This window comes from Oncorhynchus gorbuscha, unplaced genomic scaffold (assembly GCF_021184085.1).
Source record: "Oncorhynchus gorbuscha isolate QuinsamMale2020 ecotype Even-year unplaced genomic scaffold, OgorEven_v1.0 Un_scaffold_1724, whole genome shotgun sequence".
NCBI classification, from domain to species: domain Eukaryota; kingdom Metazoa; phylum Chordata; class Actinopteri; order Salmoniformes; family Salmonidae; genus Oncorhynchus; species Oncorhynchus gorbuscha.
This window is the reverse complement of record NW_025746418.1, coordinates 42,501-57,602: the sequence shown is the minus strand read 5'-3', so window position 1 is coordinate 57,602 and position 15,102 is coordinate 42,501. Positions and strand designations below refer to the sequence as shown.

The window sequence follows — 15,102 nt, the reverse complement described above, 5'->3', positions numbered from 1 at the left end:
GGAGAGGTCAAGGAGAGATCAAGGAGAGATCAAGGAGAGGTCAAGGAGAGGTCAAGGAGAGATCAAGGAGAGGTCAAGGAGAGATCAAGGAGAGGTCAAGGAGAGGTCAAGGAGAGGTCAATGTTTTGCCAGCTATTACTACTGTAAATGAATAGCGTTTCCTTGTCTGTCTCCGCCCACTGGGACCTCCGCCCTCTGTGACCACCGCCCTCTGTGACCACCGCCCACTGGTTTGAGTCCTCCGTGAATAACAACACAGCAGAGCTACTAGAGAGGAAGAGGCGGAGCCAGAGGGTTTACTCAGGTCAACGTCTGTCCACGGAGAGCACAGCGTTATTCACTGTGTTTCTATAGGTTTAGTAAGCAGATCGATAGATAGCTTGTCACCTGCCTTCCCGCCTCCGGGACAACAACTCATTATATACTGTATCTCTGCTACTACTGCATAGATTTAAACTAGGGGCGTTACCCGACCTCCCTTTCCCCAAGAGGAGCCAATCAAGACAAACCTTTTTTTTTCTACCTGACCATAGATAATGATAGAGAAAGCACTGAGTATGCAAAACATTTAAGAACACCTGCTCTGTCCATGACATAGGCTGACCAGGTGAATCCAGGTGAAAGATGATGTCACTTGTTAAATCCACTTCAATCAGTGTAGATGAAGGGGAGGAGACCTGGTTAAAGGAGGATTTTTAAGCCTTGAGACAATTGAGACATGGATTTCACATGTATTCCATCCAGAGGGTGTCAAGAACTGCAACGCTGCTGGGTTTTTCACGCTCAACAGTTTCCTGTGTGTATCAAGAATGGTCCACCACCCTACAACCCTACCACCCGACAACTTGGACCCAACATTGGAGTCAACATGGGCCAGCATCCCTGTGGAACGCTTTCAACACCTTGTAATATTGTTTGGTTTTCTGAGTCGTGGCTGAACAAGGACATGGATGATATACATCTAACTGGTTTTTCCATCGTCACGACCGGATGGCAGCCCCGGGTAAGATGAGAGGGGGAGGAGTCTCTTTGTTAGCTGGTTTTTCCATGTCACGACCCTGTGTATATAACCAAGTTATCGTTACTCGTTGTATATTTATTCCTCATGTCATTATTTTATATTATTTTTCTCTCTACATTGTTTGGAAGGGCCCATAAGGAAGCATTTCACTGTTACACCTGCTGTTTACGAAATATGTGACAAATAAAATGTGATTTGATTATAGGATCTGTGACAGCATGTGCAGCACCATTGAGGCTATCTCCATTTTAAAGTAGTCATTTACACTTCTTCATTGGCTGATTGCTCCCAACTCATAGGAACCCCCACCCAGTTGACTACTTTAAGTGGTGGAAGCCCTCAATGGCAATGTCCATGCTAAAACGGGTTATACCCACGATGAGTCCTCTATCTGAGTCTTCTATCTATCTCTGGAAAACAGGCACAACTCCAATATGAAGTCGTTTTTTTCAAAGTTGGGCTTATTTTCGTGGACAGATTTTGGGCGGAGTAAAACCTTTTGCTTCGCATCTTCCCCTCTGGCGCTGCCCATGCTAAAATAGACTTTTGGCCACTACAGGCCTCTATATTATTCTCTATGCACCTGACCAATCAGAATCGAGCCGACGACAACATTGAATTTCGCTTTCAGCCAACTGGGACGGGAAATCCGAGTGACGCAACAAGCTGTCAGCTGTTCTTGTTTTGCTTCGGTTTTTCCCTTCTTCTTTCTCTAGAGTGTCTGATCTCTTCTGTACTAAACAGGAACATTTATGGAACTCAGAGTTGGATTCTAAAAACACCGGATATAAGGAGTTCAAAACACTCAGGCCTATGATTAGATCGGTTTATTGTTAAAAAGGCGATCGAGATTTCTTCTCAGCTGGATCCTCAATCCGACGCTATCGTGCCAAGAGGCAAAGCCGATCCCAGGCCTCCGACCAGGGCGGAGGGAGGGAAAGAGGTCGCTGGGAATCGGGATGGAGACGGGAGAGGGAGCTGACGGTCCTAGCGGACCCGGTGAACCGGGAGCCGGGCCGGGGACGGAGCTGACGGGGCTTGGCTGCGCCTCTTTCAACCAAGACTCCACGTAAGCGCCTCCGAACCCGCTGCCTGTTGGGTTGGTTGCCTACAACAGAATGCTCTCTCAGCAAATGTCCTTGTCATTTCCTGTAAAATAAGTTATAGATAAATACACCTTTCAGTATGATATCATGGTGATTCAATCTAAAAAATATTTCCCTTTCATTGTGAGGTCCTAAATAAATAGCCCATAGATGTTATAGAATTCTACATAGCGGCTACAGAATTCGCATGTGATGATCAGAGTGGGCAGTTCACAGTCCTCTGAACAAAACACACTCATTATGCTTAAACCTGAAACCACAGGATTTATTCAAAAAAAAAAAAGCGACGGTTGACAACAGTGGATGGAACCGTTCTGGAGGCAGAACGACGGGGCTTCTAAAGCACTCCTGTTATACACACTAATGCCTATAGACATCTATTGATCACTTTCTTAATGACTCCATTTGACTGAGAGAGAGTTCCTTTGACTAATGTAAGCACTGACTGAGAATGCTTGAATCGCCACGATCAACTACTTTTCATGAACAGAAATATATCCCAAATGGCATCCTGTTCCCTGCACTAGTTGTGGCCAGGGCCTATAGAGCCCTACTGTATGTAGGGAATAGGGACAGTAGTAGTAGTTTGGACCAGGGCCTATAGAGCCCTACTGTATGTAGGGAATAGGGACAGTATTAGTAGTTTGGACCAGGGCCTATAGAGCCCTACTGTATATAGGGAATAGGGACAGTAGTAGTAGTTTGGACCAGGGCCTATAGAGCCCTACTGTATATAGGGAATAGGGACAGTAGTAGTAGTTTGGACCAGGGCCTATAGAGCCCTACTGTATATAGGGAATAGGGACAGTATTAGTAGTTTGGACCAGGGCCTATAGAGCCCTACTGTATGTAGGGAATAGGGACAGTAGAAGTTGTTTTGACCAGGGCCTATGGAGCCCTACTGTATGTAGGGAATAGGGACAGTAGTAGTAGTTTGGACCAGGGCCTATAGAGCCCTACTGTATGTAGGGAATAGGGACAGTATTAGTAGTTTTGACCAGGGCCTATAGAGCCCTACTGTATGTAGGGAATAGGGACAGTATCAGTAGTTTTGACCAGGGCCTATAGAGCCCTACTGTATGTAGGGAATAGGGACAGTATTAGTAGTTTTGACCAGGGCCTATAGAGCCCTACTGTATGTAGGGAATAGGGACAGTATTAGTAGTTTTGACCAGGGCCTATAGAGCCCTACTGTATGTAGGGAATAGGGACAGTATTAGTAGTTTTGACCAGGGCCTATAGAGCCCTACTGTATGTAGGGAATAGGGACAGTATTAGTAGTTTTGACCAGGGCCTATAGAGCCCTACTGTATGTAGGGAATAGGGACAGTATTAGTAGTTTGGACCAGGGCCTATAGAGCCCTACTGTATGTAGGGAATAGGGACAGTATTAGTAGTTTTGACCAGGGTCTATAGAGCCCTACTGTATGTAGGGAATAGGGACAGTATTAGTAGTTTTGACCAGGGCCTATAGAGCCCTACTGTATGTAGGGAATAGGGACAGTATCACTAGTTTTGACCAGGGCCTATAGAGCCCTACTGTATATAGGGAATAGGGACAGTATTAGTAGTTTTGACCAGGGCCTATAGAGCCCTACTGTATGTAGGGAATAGGGACAGTAGTAGTAGTTTTGACCAGGGCCTATAGAGCCCTACTGTATGTAGGGAATAGGGACAGTATTAGTAGTTTGGACCAGGGCCTATAGAGCCCTACTGTATGTAGGGAATAGGGACAGTAGTAGTAGTTTTGACCAGGGCCTATAGAGCCCTACTGTATGTAGGGAATAGGGACAGTATTAGTAGTTTGGACCAGGGCCTATAGAGCCCTACTGTATGTAGGGAATAGGGACAGTAGTAGTAGTTTTGACCAGGGCCTATAGAGCCCTACTGTATGTAGGGAATAGGGACAGTATTAGTAGTTTGGACCAGGGCCTATAGAGCCCTACTGTATGTAGGGAATAGGGACAGTATTAGTAGTTTGGACCAGGGCCTATAGAGCCCTACTGTATGTAGGGAATAGGGACAGTATTAGTAGTTTGGACCAGGGCCTATAGAGCCCTACTGTATGTAGGGAATAGGGACAGTATTAGTAGTTTTGACCAGGGCCTATAGAGCCCTACTGTATGTAGGGAATAGGGACAGTATTAGTAGTTTGGACCAGGGCCTATAGAGCCCTACTGTATGTAGGGAATAGGGACAGTATTAGTAGTTTGGACCAGGGCTTATAGAGCCCTATTGTATGTAGGGAATAGGGACAGTATATCTGGGACAGAGAATAACTCTCAGATCGCCTGCTCACCTGATATGAGGCTGACTGGCACTGTGGAGAAAATTTTCACAACCTGTCCATAGCTTCTGTCGTAGGCTCGGTACTAGGTAACACACACATGCACACCCGCATACACACACACACACCTGTCCATCGATTCTGTCTTAGTTAGGTAACTGGTAAAAAACCTTGAGCATGAGAGTGTTTACTTCATAAAGGAATGCAGAACAGAGTAGACCTGTTGTCCTGTGGTGTTGGGGGTTTGGATCTGAACAGAGTAGACCTGTTGTCCTGTGGTGTTGGGGGTTGGATCAGAACAGAGTAGACCTGTTGTCCTGTGGTGTTGGGGTTTAGATCAGAACAGAGTAGACCTGTTGTCCTGTGGTGTTGGGGTTTAGATCTGAACAGAGTAGACCTGTTGTCCTGTGGTGTTGGGGGTTTAGATCTGAACAGAGTAGACCTGTTGTCCTGTGGTGTTGGGGTTTAGATCTGAACAGAGTAGACCTGTTGTCCTGTGGTGTTGGGGTTTAGATCTGAACAGAGTAGACCTGTTGTCCTGTGGTGTTGGGGGTTTAGATCTGAACAGAGTAGACCTGTTGTCCTGTGGTGTTGGGGTTTGGATCTGAACAGAGTAGACCTGTTGTCCTGTGGTGTTGGGGGTTTAGATCTGAACAGAGTAGACCTGTTGTCCTGTGGTGTTGGGGGTTTAGATCTGAACAGAGTAGACCTGTTGTCCTGTGGTGTTGGGGTTTGGATCTGAACAGAGTAGACCTGTTGTCCTGTGGTGTTGGGGGTTTAGATCTGAACAGAGTAGACCTGTTGTCCTGTGGTGTTGGGGTTTAGATCTGAACAGAGTAGACCTGTTGTCCTGTGGTGTTGGGGGTTTAGATCTGAACAGAGTAGACCTGTTGTCCTGTGGTGTTGGGGTTTGGATCAGAACATAGAACAGAGTAGACCTGTTGTCCTGTGGTGTTGGGGGTTTAGATCAGAACAGAGTAGACCTGTTGTCCTGTGGTGTTGGGGTTTGGATCAGAACAGAGTAGACCTGTTGTCCTGTGGTGTTGGGGTTTAGATCTGAACAGAGTATACCTGTTGTCCTGTGGTGTTGGGGTTTAGATCAGAACAGAGTAGACCTGTTGTCCTGTGGTGTTGGGGTTTAGATCTGAACAGAGTAGACCTGTTGTCCTGTGGTGTTGGGGGTTTAGATCTGAACAGAGTAGACCTGTTGTCCTGTGGTTTGGATCAGAACATAGAACAGAGTAGACCTGTTGTCCTGTGGTGTTGGGGTTTAGATCTGAACAGAGTAGACCTGTTGTCCTGTGGTAGACCTGTTGTCCTGTGGTGTTGGGGTTTAGATCTGAACAGAGTAGACCTGTTGTCCTGTGGTGTTGGGGTTTAGATCAGAACAGAGTAGACCTGTTGTCCTGTGGTGTTGGGGGTTTAGATCTGAACAGAGTAGACCTGTTGTCCTGTGGTGTTGGGGTTTAGATCTGAACAGAGTAGACCTGTTGTCCTGTGGTGTTGGGGTTTAGATCTGAACATAGAACAGAGTAGACCTGTTGTCCTGTGGTGTTGGGGGTTTAGATCTGAACAGAGTAGACCTGTTGTCCTGTGGTGTTGGGGTTTAGATCTGAACATAGAACAGAGTAGACCTGTTGTCCTGTGGTGTTGGGGTTTGGATCTGAACAGAGTAGACCTGTTGTCCTGTGGTGTTGGGGTTTAGATCAGAACAGAGTAGACCTGTTGTCCTGTGGTGTTGGGGTTTGGATCAGAACAGAGTAGACCTGTTGTCCTGTGGTGTTGGGGTTTAGATCTGAACAGAGTAGACCTGTTGTCCTGTGGTGTTGGGGTTTAGATCTGAACAGAGTAGACCTGTTGTCCTGTGGTGTTGGGGTTTGGATCTGAACAGAGTAGACCTGTTGTCCTGTGGTGTTGGGGGTTTAGATCTGAACAGAGTAGACCTGTTGTCCTGTGGTGTTGGGGTTTAGATCTGAACAGAGTAGACCTGTTGTCCTGTGGTGTTGGGGTTTGGATCAGAACATAGAACAGAGTAGACCTGTTGTCCTGTGGTGTTGGGGTTTAGATCTGAACAGAGTAGACCTGTTGTCCTGTGGTGTTGGGGTTTGGATCAGAAAAGAGTAGACCTGTTGTCCTGTGGTGTTGGGGTTTGGATCTGAACAGAGTAGACCTGTTGTCCTGTGGTGTTGGGGTTTGGATCTGAACAGAGTACTAGACCTGTTGTCCTGTGGTGTTGGGGTTTAGATCTGAACAGAGTAGACCTGTTGTCCTGTGGTGTTGGGGTTTGGATCTGAACAGAGTAGACCTGTTGTCCTGTGGTGTTGGGGTTTAGATCAGAACAGAGTAGACCTGTTGTCCTGTGGTGTTGGGGTTTGGATCAGAACAGAGTAGACGTGTTGTCCTGTGGTGTTGGGGTTTAGATCAGAACAGAGTAGACCTGTTGTCCTGTGGTGTTTTGGATCAGAACAGAGTAGACCTGTTGTCCTGTGGTGTTGGGGTTTGGATCAGAACAGAGTAGACCTGTTGTCCTGTGGTGTTGGGGTTTGGATCTGAACAGAGTAGACCTGTTGTCCTGTGGTGTTGGGGTTTAGAGTAGACCTGTTGTCCTGTGGTGTTGGGGTTTAGATCTGAACAGAGTAGACCTGTTGTCCTGTGGTGTTGGGGTTTGGATCAGAACATAGAACCTGTTGTCCTGTGGTGTTGGGGTTTAGATCTGAACAGAGTAGACCTGTTGTCCTGTGGTGTTGGGGTTTAGATCTGAACAGAGTAGACCTGTTGTCCTGTGGTGTTGGGGTTTGGATCAGAACAGAGTAGACCTGTTGTCCTGTGGTGTTGGGGTTTGGATCTGAACAGAGTAGACCTGTTGTCCTGTGGTGTTGGGGTTTGGATCCTGTTGTCCTGTGGTGTTGGGGTTTAGATCTGAACATAGAACAGAGTAGACCTGTTGTCCTGTGGTGTTGGGGTTTGGATCTGAACAGAGTAGACCTGTTGTCCTGTGGTGTTGGGGTTTAGATCAGAACAGAGTAGACCTGTTGTCCTGTGGTGTTGGGGTTTGGATGTTGTTGTCCTGTGGTGTTGGGGTTTAGATCAGAACAGAGTAGACCTGTTGTCCTGTGGTGTTGATCCTGACCTGTTGTCCTGTGGTGTTGGGGTTTAGATCAGAACAGAGTAGACCTGTTGTCCTGTGGTGTTGGGGTTTGGATCAGAACAGAGTAGACCTGTTGTCCTGTGGTGTTGGGGTTTAGATCTGAACAGAGTAGACCTGTTGTCCTGTGGTGTTGGGGTTTAGATCTGAACAGAGTAGACCTGTTGTCCTGTGGTTTGGATCAGAACATAGAACAGAGTAGACCTGTTGTCCTGTGGTGTTGGGGTTTAGATCTGAACAGAGTAGACCTGTTGTCCTGTGGTGTTGGGGTTTGGATCTGAATATACAATTACTTCAACAATTTTTCCTGGTGCAACTTCAGGCTACGTTTTCTTTCAAGATGGGATGGGCAATATATTATGGTGTTGATTTGTGAGAAAATAAAAACTTAAAGTTTGATGTCTCTGGATCACATTCCCAATGTTCAACCGTTTTCTTCCAAATGGGATGGGCACATTCCCAATGTTCATTTGTCTCCAAACAACACATTCCCAATGTTCAACCGCTCTCCAAACAACACATTCCCAATGTTCAACCGCTCTCCAAACGACACATTCCCAATGTTCAACCGCTCTCCAAACGACACATTCCCAATGTTCAACCGCTCTCCAAACGACACATTCCCAATGTTCAACCGCTCTCCAAACAACACATTCCCAATGTTCAACCGCTCTCCAAACGACATATTCCCAATGTTCAACCGCTCTCCAAACGACACATTCCCAATGTTCAACCGCTCTCCAAACAACATATTCCCAATGTTCAACCGCTCTCCAAACGACATATTCCCAAAGCATTTTGATACGTCGGCCAAAAGGGGGGCATTTTTTAAACCCCATAGGCCTACGTAATACAGCCTACAGTGGGGATCTGATCTGATCATTTTTGTAAACCCCATAGGCCTACGTAATACAGCCTACAGTGGGGATCTGATCTGATCATTTCTAAACCCCATAGGCCTACGTAATACAGCCTACAGTGGGGATCTGATCTGATCATTTTTGTAAACCCCATAGGCCTACGTAATACAGCCTACAGTGGGGATCTGATCTGATCATGTTTAAACCCCATAGGCCTACGTAATACAGCCTACAGTGGGAATCTGATCCACCAGAGATCTCACAATAAAAACAGCATTCAAAACGAGCAAAAAAAAATAAAGAAAGTTCAGGATAAAGATATCCATTTGAAACAAAGTCAGGAACAATGCGTACCCGTGAAGACTGAGAGCTTACTGTGGAATCTGGTTGTGTTTGTGTCAAAAGAAAAATGTCAAACACTCTTTTCTTTCTTTCAGTGATGATGATTGCAGGTTTGGTCCCGTTTCCATAGCGGGACCAGACATGTACAGCAGACAGCCCCATCCAGGGGAACAGAGTAGTGGCTTTTAGAAACTGTCCAATGGAACAACTCAGTCAACTTTATAAAACACTGCCATGGCACCCTATTCCCTATATAGTGCACTAACCTATGGGCCCTGGTCAAAAAGTAGTGCACTATTTAGGGTGCCAATTGGGACGTGCCCCTAAACACACCCTAGCTAAATGACTGTCCTCCTTGCTAGATGACTGTCCTCCCTGCTAGATGACTGTCCTCCCTGCTAGATGACTGTCCTCCCTGCTAGATGACTGTCCTCCCTACTAGATGACTGTCCTCCCTACTAGATGACTGTCCTCCCTGCTAGATGACTGTCCTCCCTGCTAGATGACTGTCCTCCCTGCTAGATGACTGTCCTCCCTGCTAGATGACTGTCCTCCCTGCTAGATGACTGTCCTCCCTGCTAGATGACTGTCCTCCCTGCAAGATGACTGTCCTCCCTACTAGATGACTGTCCTCCCTGCTAGATGACTGTCCTCCCTACTACATGACTGTCCTCCCTGCAAGATGACTGTCCTCCCTGCAAGATGACTGTCCTCCCTGCAAGATGACTGTCCTCCCTGCTAGATGACTGTCCTCCCTGCTAGATGACTGTCCTCCCTGCTAGATGACTGTCCTCCCTGCTAGATGACTGTCCTCCCTGCTAGATGACTGTCCTCCCTGCTAGATGACTGTCCTCCCTGCAAGATGACTGTCCTCCCTGCTAGATGACTGTCCTCCCTGCTAGATGACTGTCCTCCCTGCTAGATGACTGTCCTCCCTGCTAGATGACTGTCCTCCCTGCTAGATGACTGTTCTCCCTGCAAGATGACTGTCCTGAGAGAGAGAGCGAGAGAGAGAGAGAGAGAGGAAAATCTTTTGGACTGGCTATGCAAAATGATAACTGAGCAAGTTCAATCACATCAGCACTCCCAAGGCAATATCATGTTGAACTGAAAATGATATGTCAGTCATGAAGTTTGGGGGAAGTTCCCTCCTGTCCAGAATGGATGGAGAACACAGCATTTACACGAGGAAAGAGTCACACTTGCAACTTTCCAATTCCATGTTTTTGTCCCTTTTATCAAAAGTCCTTGCAGCAAACTTGAAAAACAAAGTAACTGTTTCTCGTTCTGGAATCCCCAAATAAACAGTGTCTATAAAACCATTGAGAGCAAAGTCTGGTGTGCATGAGATGAGTCACACATCATTGACTTGTTTTTACCCTAACATATTCAATGTGTTTTTTAAATAATGATCTACCTCTGTCTGTGTGTGTGTGTGTGTGTGTGTGTGTGTGTGTGTGTGTGTGTGTGTGTGTGTGTGTGTGTGTGTGTGTGTGTGTGTGTGTGTGTGTGTGTGTGTGTGTGTGTGTGTGTGTGTGTGTGTGTGTGTGTGTGTGCGCGCACTCTGTATTCCTAAATACTCTGGTGTGCATGAAGAAACTAGTCACACATTAGTCACTTTGACTTGTAATATTCTATATGTGTTTATCAACCTCTGTATGTGTTGTTGTGTTCCCAGGTCATTGGCAGTGGGAACCAAGACAGGCTATAAGCTGTTCTCTGTGACCTCAGTGGACAAACTGGACTGCATCTACGAGAGCGGTTAGTATAGCCCTGTCCCAAACACACTCCTAGACCCTTCCCTTAGACCCTTCCCTTTGACCCTGTCCCAAACAAACCCCTAGACCCTTCCCCTAGATCCTGTCCCAAACAAACCCCTAGACCCTTCCCTTAGACCCCGTCCCAACCAAACCCCTAGACCCTTCCCTTAGACCCCGTCCTAAACAAACACCTAGACCCTTCCCTTAGTCCCAAACAAACCCCAGACCATTCCCCTAGAACCTTCCCAAACAAACCTCTTCCCAACCCCATCCCAAACAAACCTCTTCCCTTAGACCCCATCCCAAACATACCTCTTCCCCGAGACCCCGTCCCAACCACACCCCTCGACCCTTCCCTTAGACCCCATCCCAAACATACCTCTTCCCGAGACCCTTCCCCCAGACCCCATCCCAAACAAACCCTTCCCTAGATCCCGTCCCAAACAAACCTCTTCCCCTAGATCCCGTCCCAAACAAACCTCTTCCCCTAGACCCCATCCCAAACATACCTCTTCTCCTAGACCCCATCCCAAACAAACCTCTTCCCCTAGACCCCACCCCAAAAAAACTCTTCCCCTAGACCCCATCCCAAACAAACCTCTTCCCCTAGACCCCATCCCAAACAAACCTCTTCCCCTAGACCCCATCCCAAACAAACCTCTTCCCCTAGACCCCATCCCAAACAAACTTCTTAGAACCGCTAGACCCCATCCCAAACAAACCTCTTCCGCTAGACCCCATCCCAAACATACCTCTTCCCAAACAAACCTCTTCCCATTTCAATATTTAGACCCCATCCCAAACAAACCTCTTCCCAGACCCCATCAAAAACAAACCTCTTCCCTGGACCCTTGAGAACCCCATCCCAAACAAACCTCTTCCCTTGTTCCCCATCCCAAACAAACCTCTTCCCCTGGAGACCCCATCCCAAACAAACCTCTTCCCCTAGACCCCATCCCAAACAAACCTCTTCCCCTAGACCCCATCCCAAACAAACCTCTTCCCCTAGACCCCATCCCTAACAACCTCTTCCCCTAGACCCCATCCCAAACAAACCTCTTCCCCTAGACCCCATCCCAAACAAACCTCTTCCCCTAGACCCCATCCCAAACAAACCTCTTCCCCTAGACCCCATCCCAAACAAACCTCTTCCGCTAGACCCCATCCCAAACAAACCTCTTCCGCTAGACCCCATCCCAAACATACCTCTTCCCAAACAAACCTCTTCCCCTAGACCCCATCCCAAACAAACCTCTTCCCCTAGACCCCATCCCAAACAAACCTCTTCCCCTCGACCCTTCCCCTTGACCCCATCCCAAACAAACCTCTTCCCCTAGACCCCATCCCAAACAAACCTCTTCCCCTAGACCCCATCCCAAACATACCTCTTCCCCTAGACCCCATCCCAAATATACCTCTTCCCCTCGATCCCGTCCCCTAGACCCCATCCTAAACAAACCCCTAAGCCTAGAACCCTTCCCCTAGACCCCATCCCAAACAAACCCCTTCGCCTAGAACCCGTCCCTAGACCCCATCCTAAACAAACCCCTTCGCCTAGAACCCGTCCCCTAGACCCCATCCTAAACAAACCCCTTCGCCTAGAACCCTTCCCCTAGACCCCATCCCAAACAAACCCCTTCGCCTAGAACCCGTCCCAAACAAACCCCATAACCCTTCCCCTGGAATAGACTTAGTTCCAACACCTCTGCCTTTCTGTGATAGGCTGCCTGTTCTCCTCTGCCTCTCTCTGATAGGCTGCCTGTACTCCTCTGCCTCTCTCTGATAGGCTGCTTGTATACTCTATGACTCCTATACCAGAGCTTTTATCTCCCTTAAAGTCTCTGACTCATACAGGCCTCTGACTCATACAGGCCTCTGACTCATACAGGCCTCTGACTCATACAGGCCTCTGACTCATACAGGCCTCTGAAACAGGCCTCTGGCTCATACAGGCCTCTGGCTCATACAGGCCTCTGGCTCATACAGGCCTCTGACTCATACAGGCCTCTGACTCATACAGGCTTCTGACTCATACAGGCCTCTGACTCATACAGGCCTCTGACTCATACAGGCCTCTGACTCATACAGGCCTCTGACTCATACAGGAAGCTGTAGAATTGTTCAGTCCGTACAGAGCATCTCATTCTAGTTGTGTTGTCCAGCCTCTCTCTGGGCATTAGTGTCAGTTACAGGGAAATAATTACTTGCCAGTCCTCTTCCATTGATGGGTAATTCTCTGTTAGTCTACATCCTTGTAGTGAATCACTGGCTGTGTTCCAAATACATAGAGCCCTGTGGCTCCCAGTCAACAGTAAATAGGCAAAGGGTGTAATTTGGGTTGCAGACACTGTGTGTAGACTGATAAATGGTTGACAGGCAATAGTAGATGGATAACTTCACTAGCCAGCAGTCTGGTGATTTACTGTTCAGTTCATTATTACTGGCAGACACAGTGGTGTGGAGATAGAAACCAACCATGTCAGGGCACTAATAACAGGCTACCTCAGCCCCCCCAGGACACTAAAACCAGGCTACCTCAGCCCCCCCAGGACACTAAAACCAGGCTACCTCAGCCCCCCCAGGACACTAATACCAGGCTACCTCAGCACCCCCCAGGACACTAATACCAGGCTACCTCAGCCCCCCAGGACACTAAAACCAGGCTACCTCAGCCCCCCAGGACACTAAAACCAGGCTACCTCAGCCCCCATAGGACACTAATACCAGGCTACCTCAGTCCCCCCCCAGGACACTAAAACCAGGCTACCTCAGCCCCCCAGGACACTAATACCAGGCTACCTCAGCACCCCCAGGACACTAATACCAGGCTACCTCAGCCCCCCCCAGGACACTAATACCAGGCTACCTCAGTCCCCCCAGGACACTAAAACCAGGCTACCTCAGCCCCCCCAGGACACTAATACCAGGCTACCTCAGCCCCCCAGGACACTAATATTGCCAGTCTACCTCAGCCCCCAAGGACACTAATACCAGGCTACCTCAGCCCCCAGGACACTAATACCAGGCTACCTCAGCCCCCCCAGGACACTAATTACCAGGCAACCTCAGCCCCCCCCAGGACACAATTTGTAAGTCGCTCTGGATAAGAGCGTCTGCTAAATGACTTAAATGTAATGTAAAATGACACTAATACCAGGCTCACTCAGCCCCCCCAGGACACTAATACCAGGCAACCTCAGCCCCCCAGGACACTAATACCAGGCTACCTCAGCCCCCTAGGACACTAATACCAGGCTACCTCAGCCCCCAGGACACTAATACCAGGCTACCCCCTCAGCCCCCCAGGACACTAATACCAGGCTACCTCAGCACCCCCAGGACACTAATACCAGGCTACCTCAGACCCCCCCAGGACACTAAACCAGGCAACCTCAGCCCCCCAGGACACTAATACCAGGCTACCTCAGCCCCCCAGTACACTAAACCAGGCTACCTCAGACCCCCCCCAGGACACTAATACCAGGCTACCTCAGCCCCCAGGACACTGATACCAGGCTACCTCAGCCCCCCAGGACACTAATACCAGGCTACCTCAGCCCCCAGGACACTAATATCAGGCTACCTCAGCCCCCCAGGACACTAATATCAGGCTACCTCAGCCCCCTAGGACACTAATACCATGCTACTTCAGCTCCCCCAGGACACTAATACCAGGCTACCTCAGCCCCCAGGACACTAATACCAGGCTACCTCAGCCCCCAGGACACTAATACCAGGCTACCTCAGCCCCCCAGGACACTAATACCAGGCTAACTCAGCCCCCCACCCCAGGACACAAATACTAGGTTACCTTAGCCCCCAGGACACTAATACAAGGCTCACTCAGACCCCCCAGGACACTAATACCAGGCTACCTCAGCCCCCCAGGACACTAATACCAGGCTACCTCAGCCGCCCCAGGACACTAGTACTAGGTTACCTTAGCCCCCAGGACACTAATACCAGGCTACCTCAGCCCCCCAGGACACTAATACCAGGCTACCTCCTCCCCCAGGACACTAATACCAGGCAACCTCAGCCCCCCAGGACACTAATACCAGGCTACCTTAGCCCCCAGGGCACTAATACCAGGCTACCTTAGCCCCCAGGACACTAATACCAGGCTACCTCAGCCCCCCAGGACACTAATACCAGGCTACCTCAGCCCCCAGGACACTAATACCAGGCTACCTCAGCCCCCCAGGGCACTAATACCAGGCTACCTCAGCCCCCAGGACACTAATACCAGGCTACCTCAGCCCCCAGGACACTAATACCAGGCTCCCCTCAGCCCCCCAGGACACTAATACCAGGCTACCTCAGCCCCCAGGACACTAATACCAGGCTACCTCAGCCCCCCCAGGACACTAATACCAGGCTACCTCAGCCCCCCAGGACACTAATACCAGGCAACCTCAGCCCCCCAGGACACTAATACCAGGCTACCTCAGCCCCCCAGGACACTAATACCAGGCTACCTCAGCCCCCCAGGACACTAATACCAGGCTACCTCAGCCCCCCAGGACACTAATATCAGGCTACCTCAGACCCCTAGGACACTAATACCATGCTACTTCAGCT

General features: G+C 48.9%; 1 protein-coding gene across 1 annotated transcript in view; it reads left to right on the top strand.

Moving 5' to 3' along the window:
* The first annotated feature begins 1,659 nt into the window (after positions 1 to 1,659).
* Positions 1,660 to 15,102, top strand: part of LOC124023924 (WD repeat domain phosphoinositide-interacting protein 1-like) — a 46,064-nt gene continuing 32,621 nt past the window's right edge. The window contains exons 1-2 of the mRNA XM_046338090.1: positions 1,660 to 2,090; positions 10,440 to 10,522. Of these exons, the coding sequence (XP_046194046.1) occupies positions 1,981 to 2,090; positions 10,440 to 10,522 (193 nt within the window). The 5' untranslated portion in view covers positions 1,660 to 1,980. The remainder of the gene's footprint in view (positions 2,091 to 10,439; positions 10,523 to 15,102) is intronic.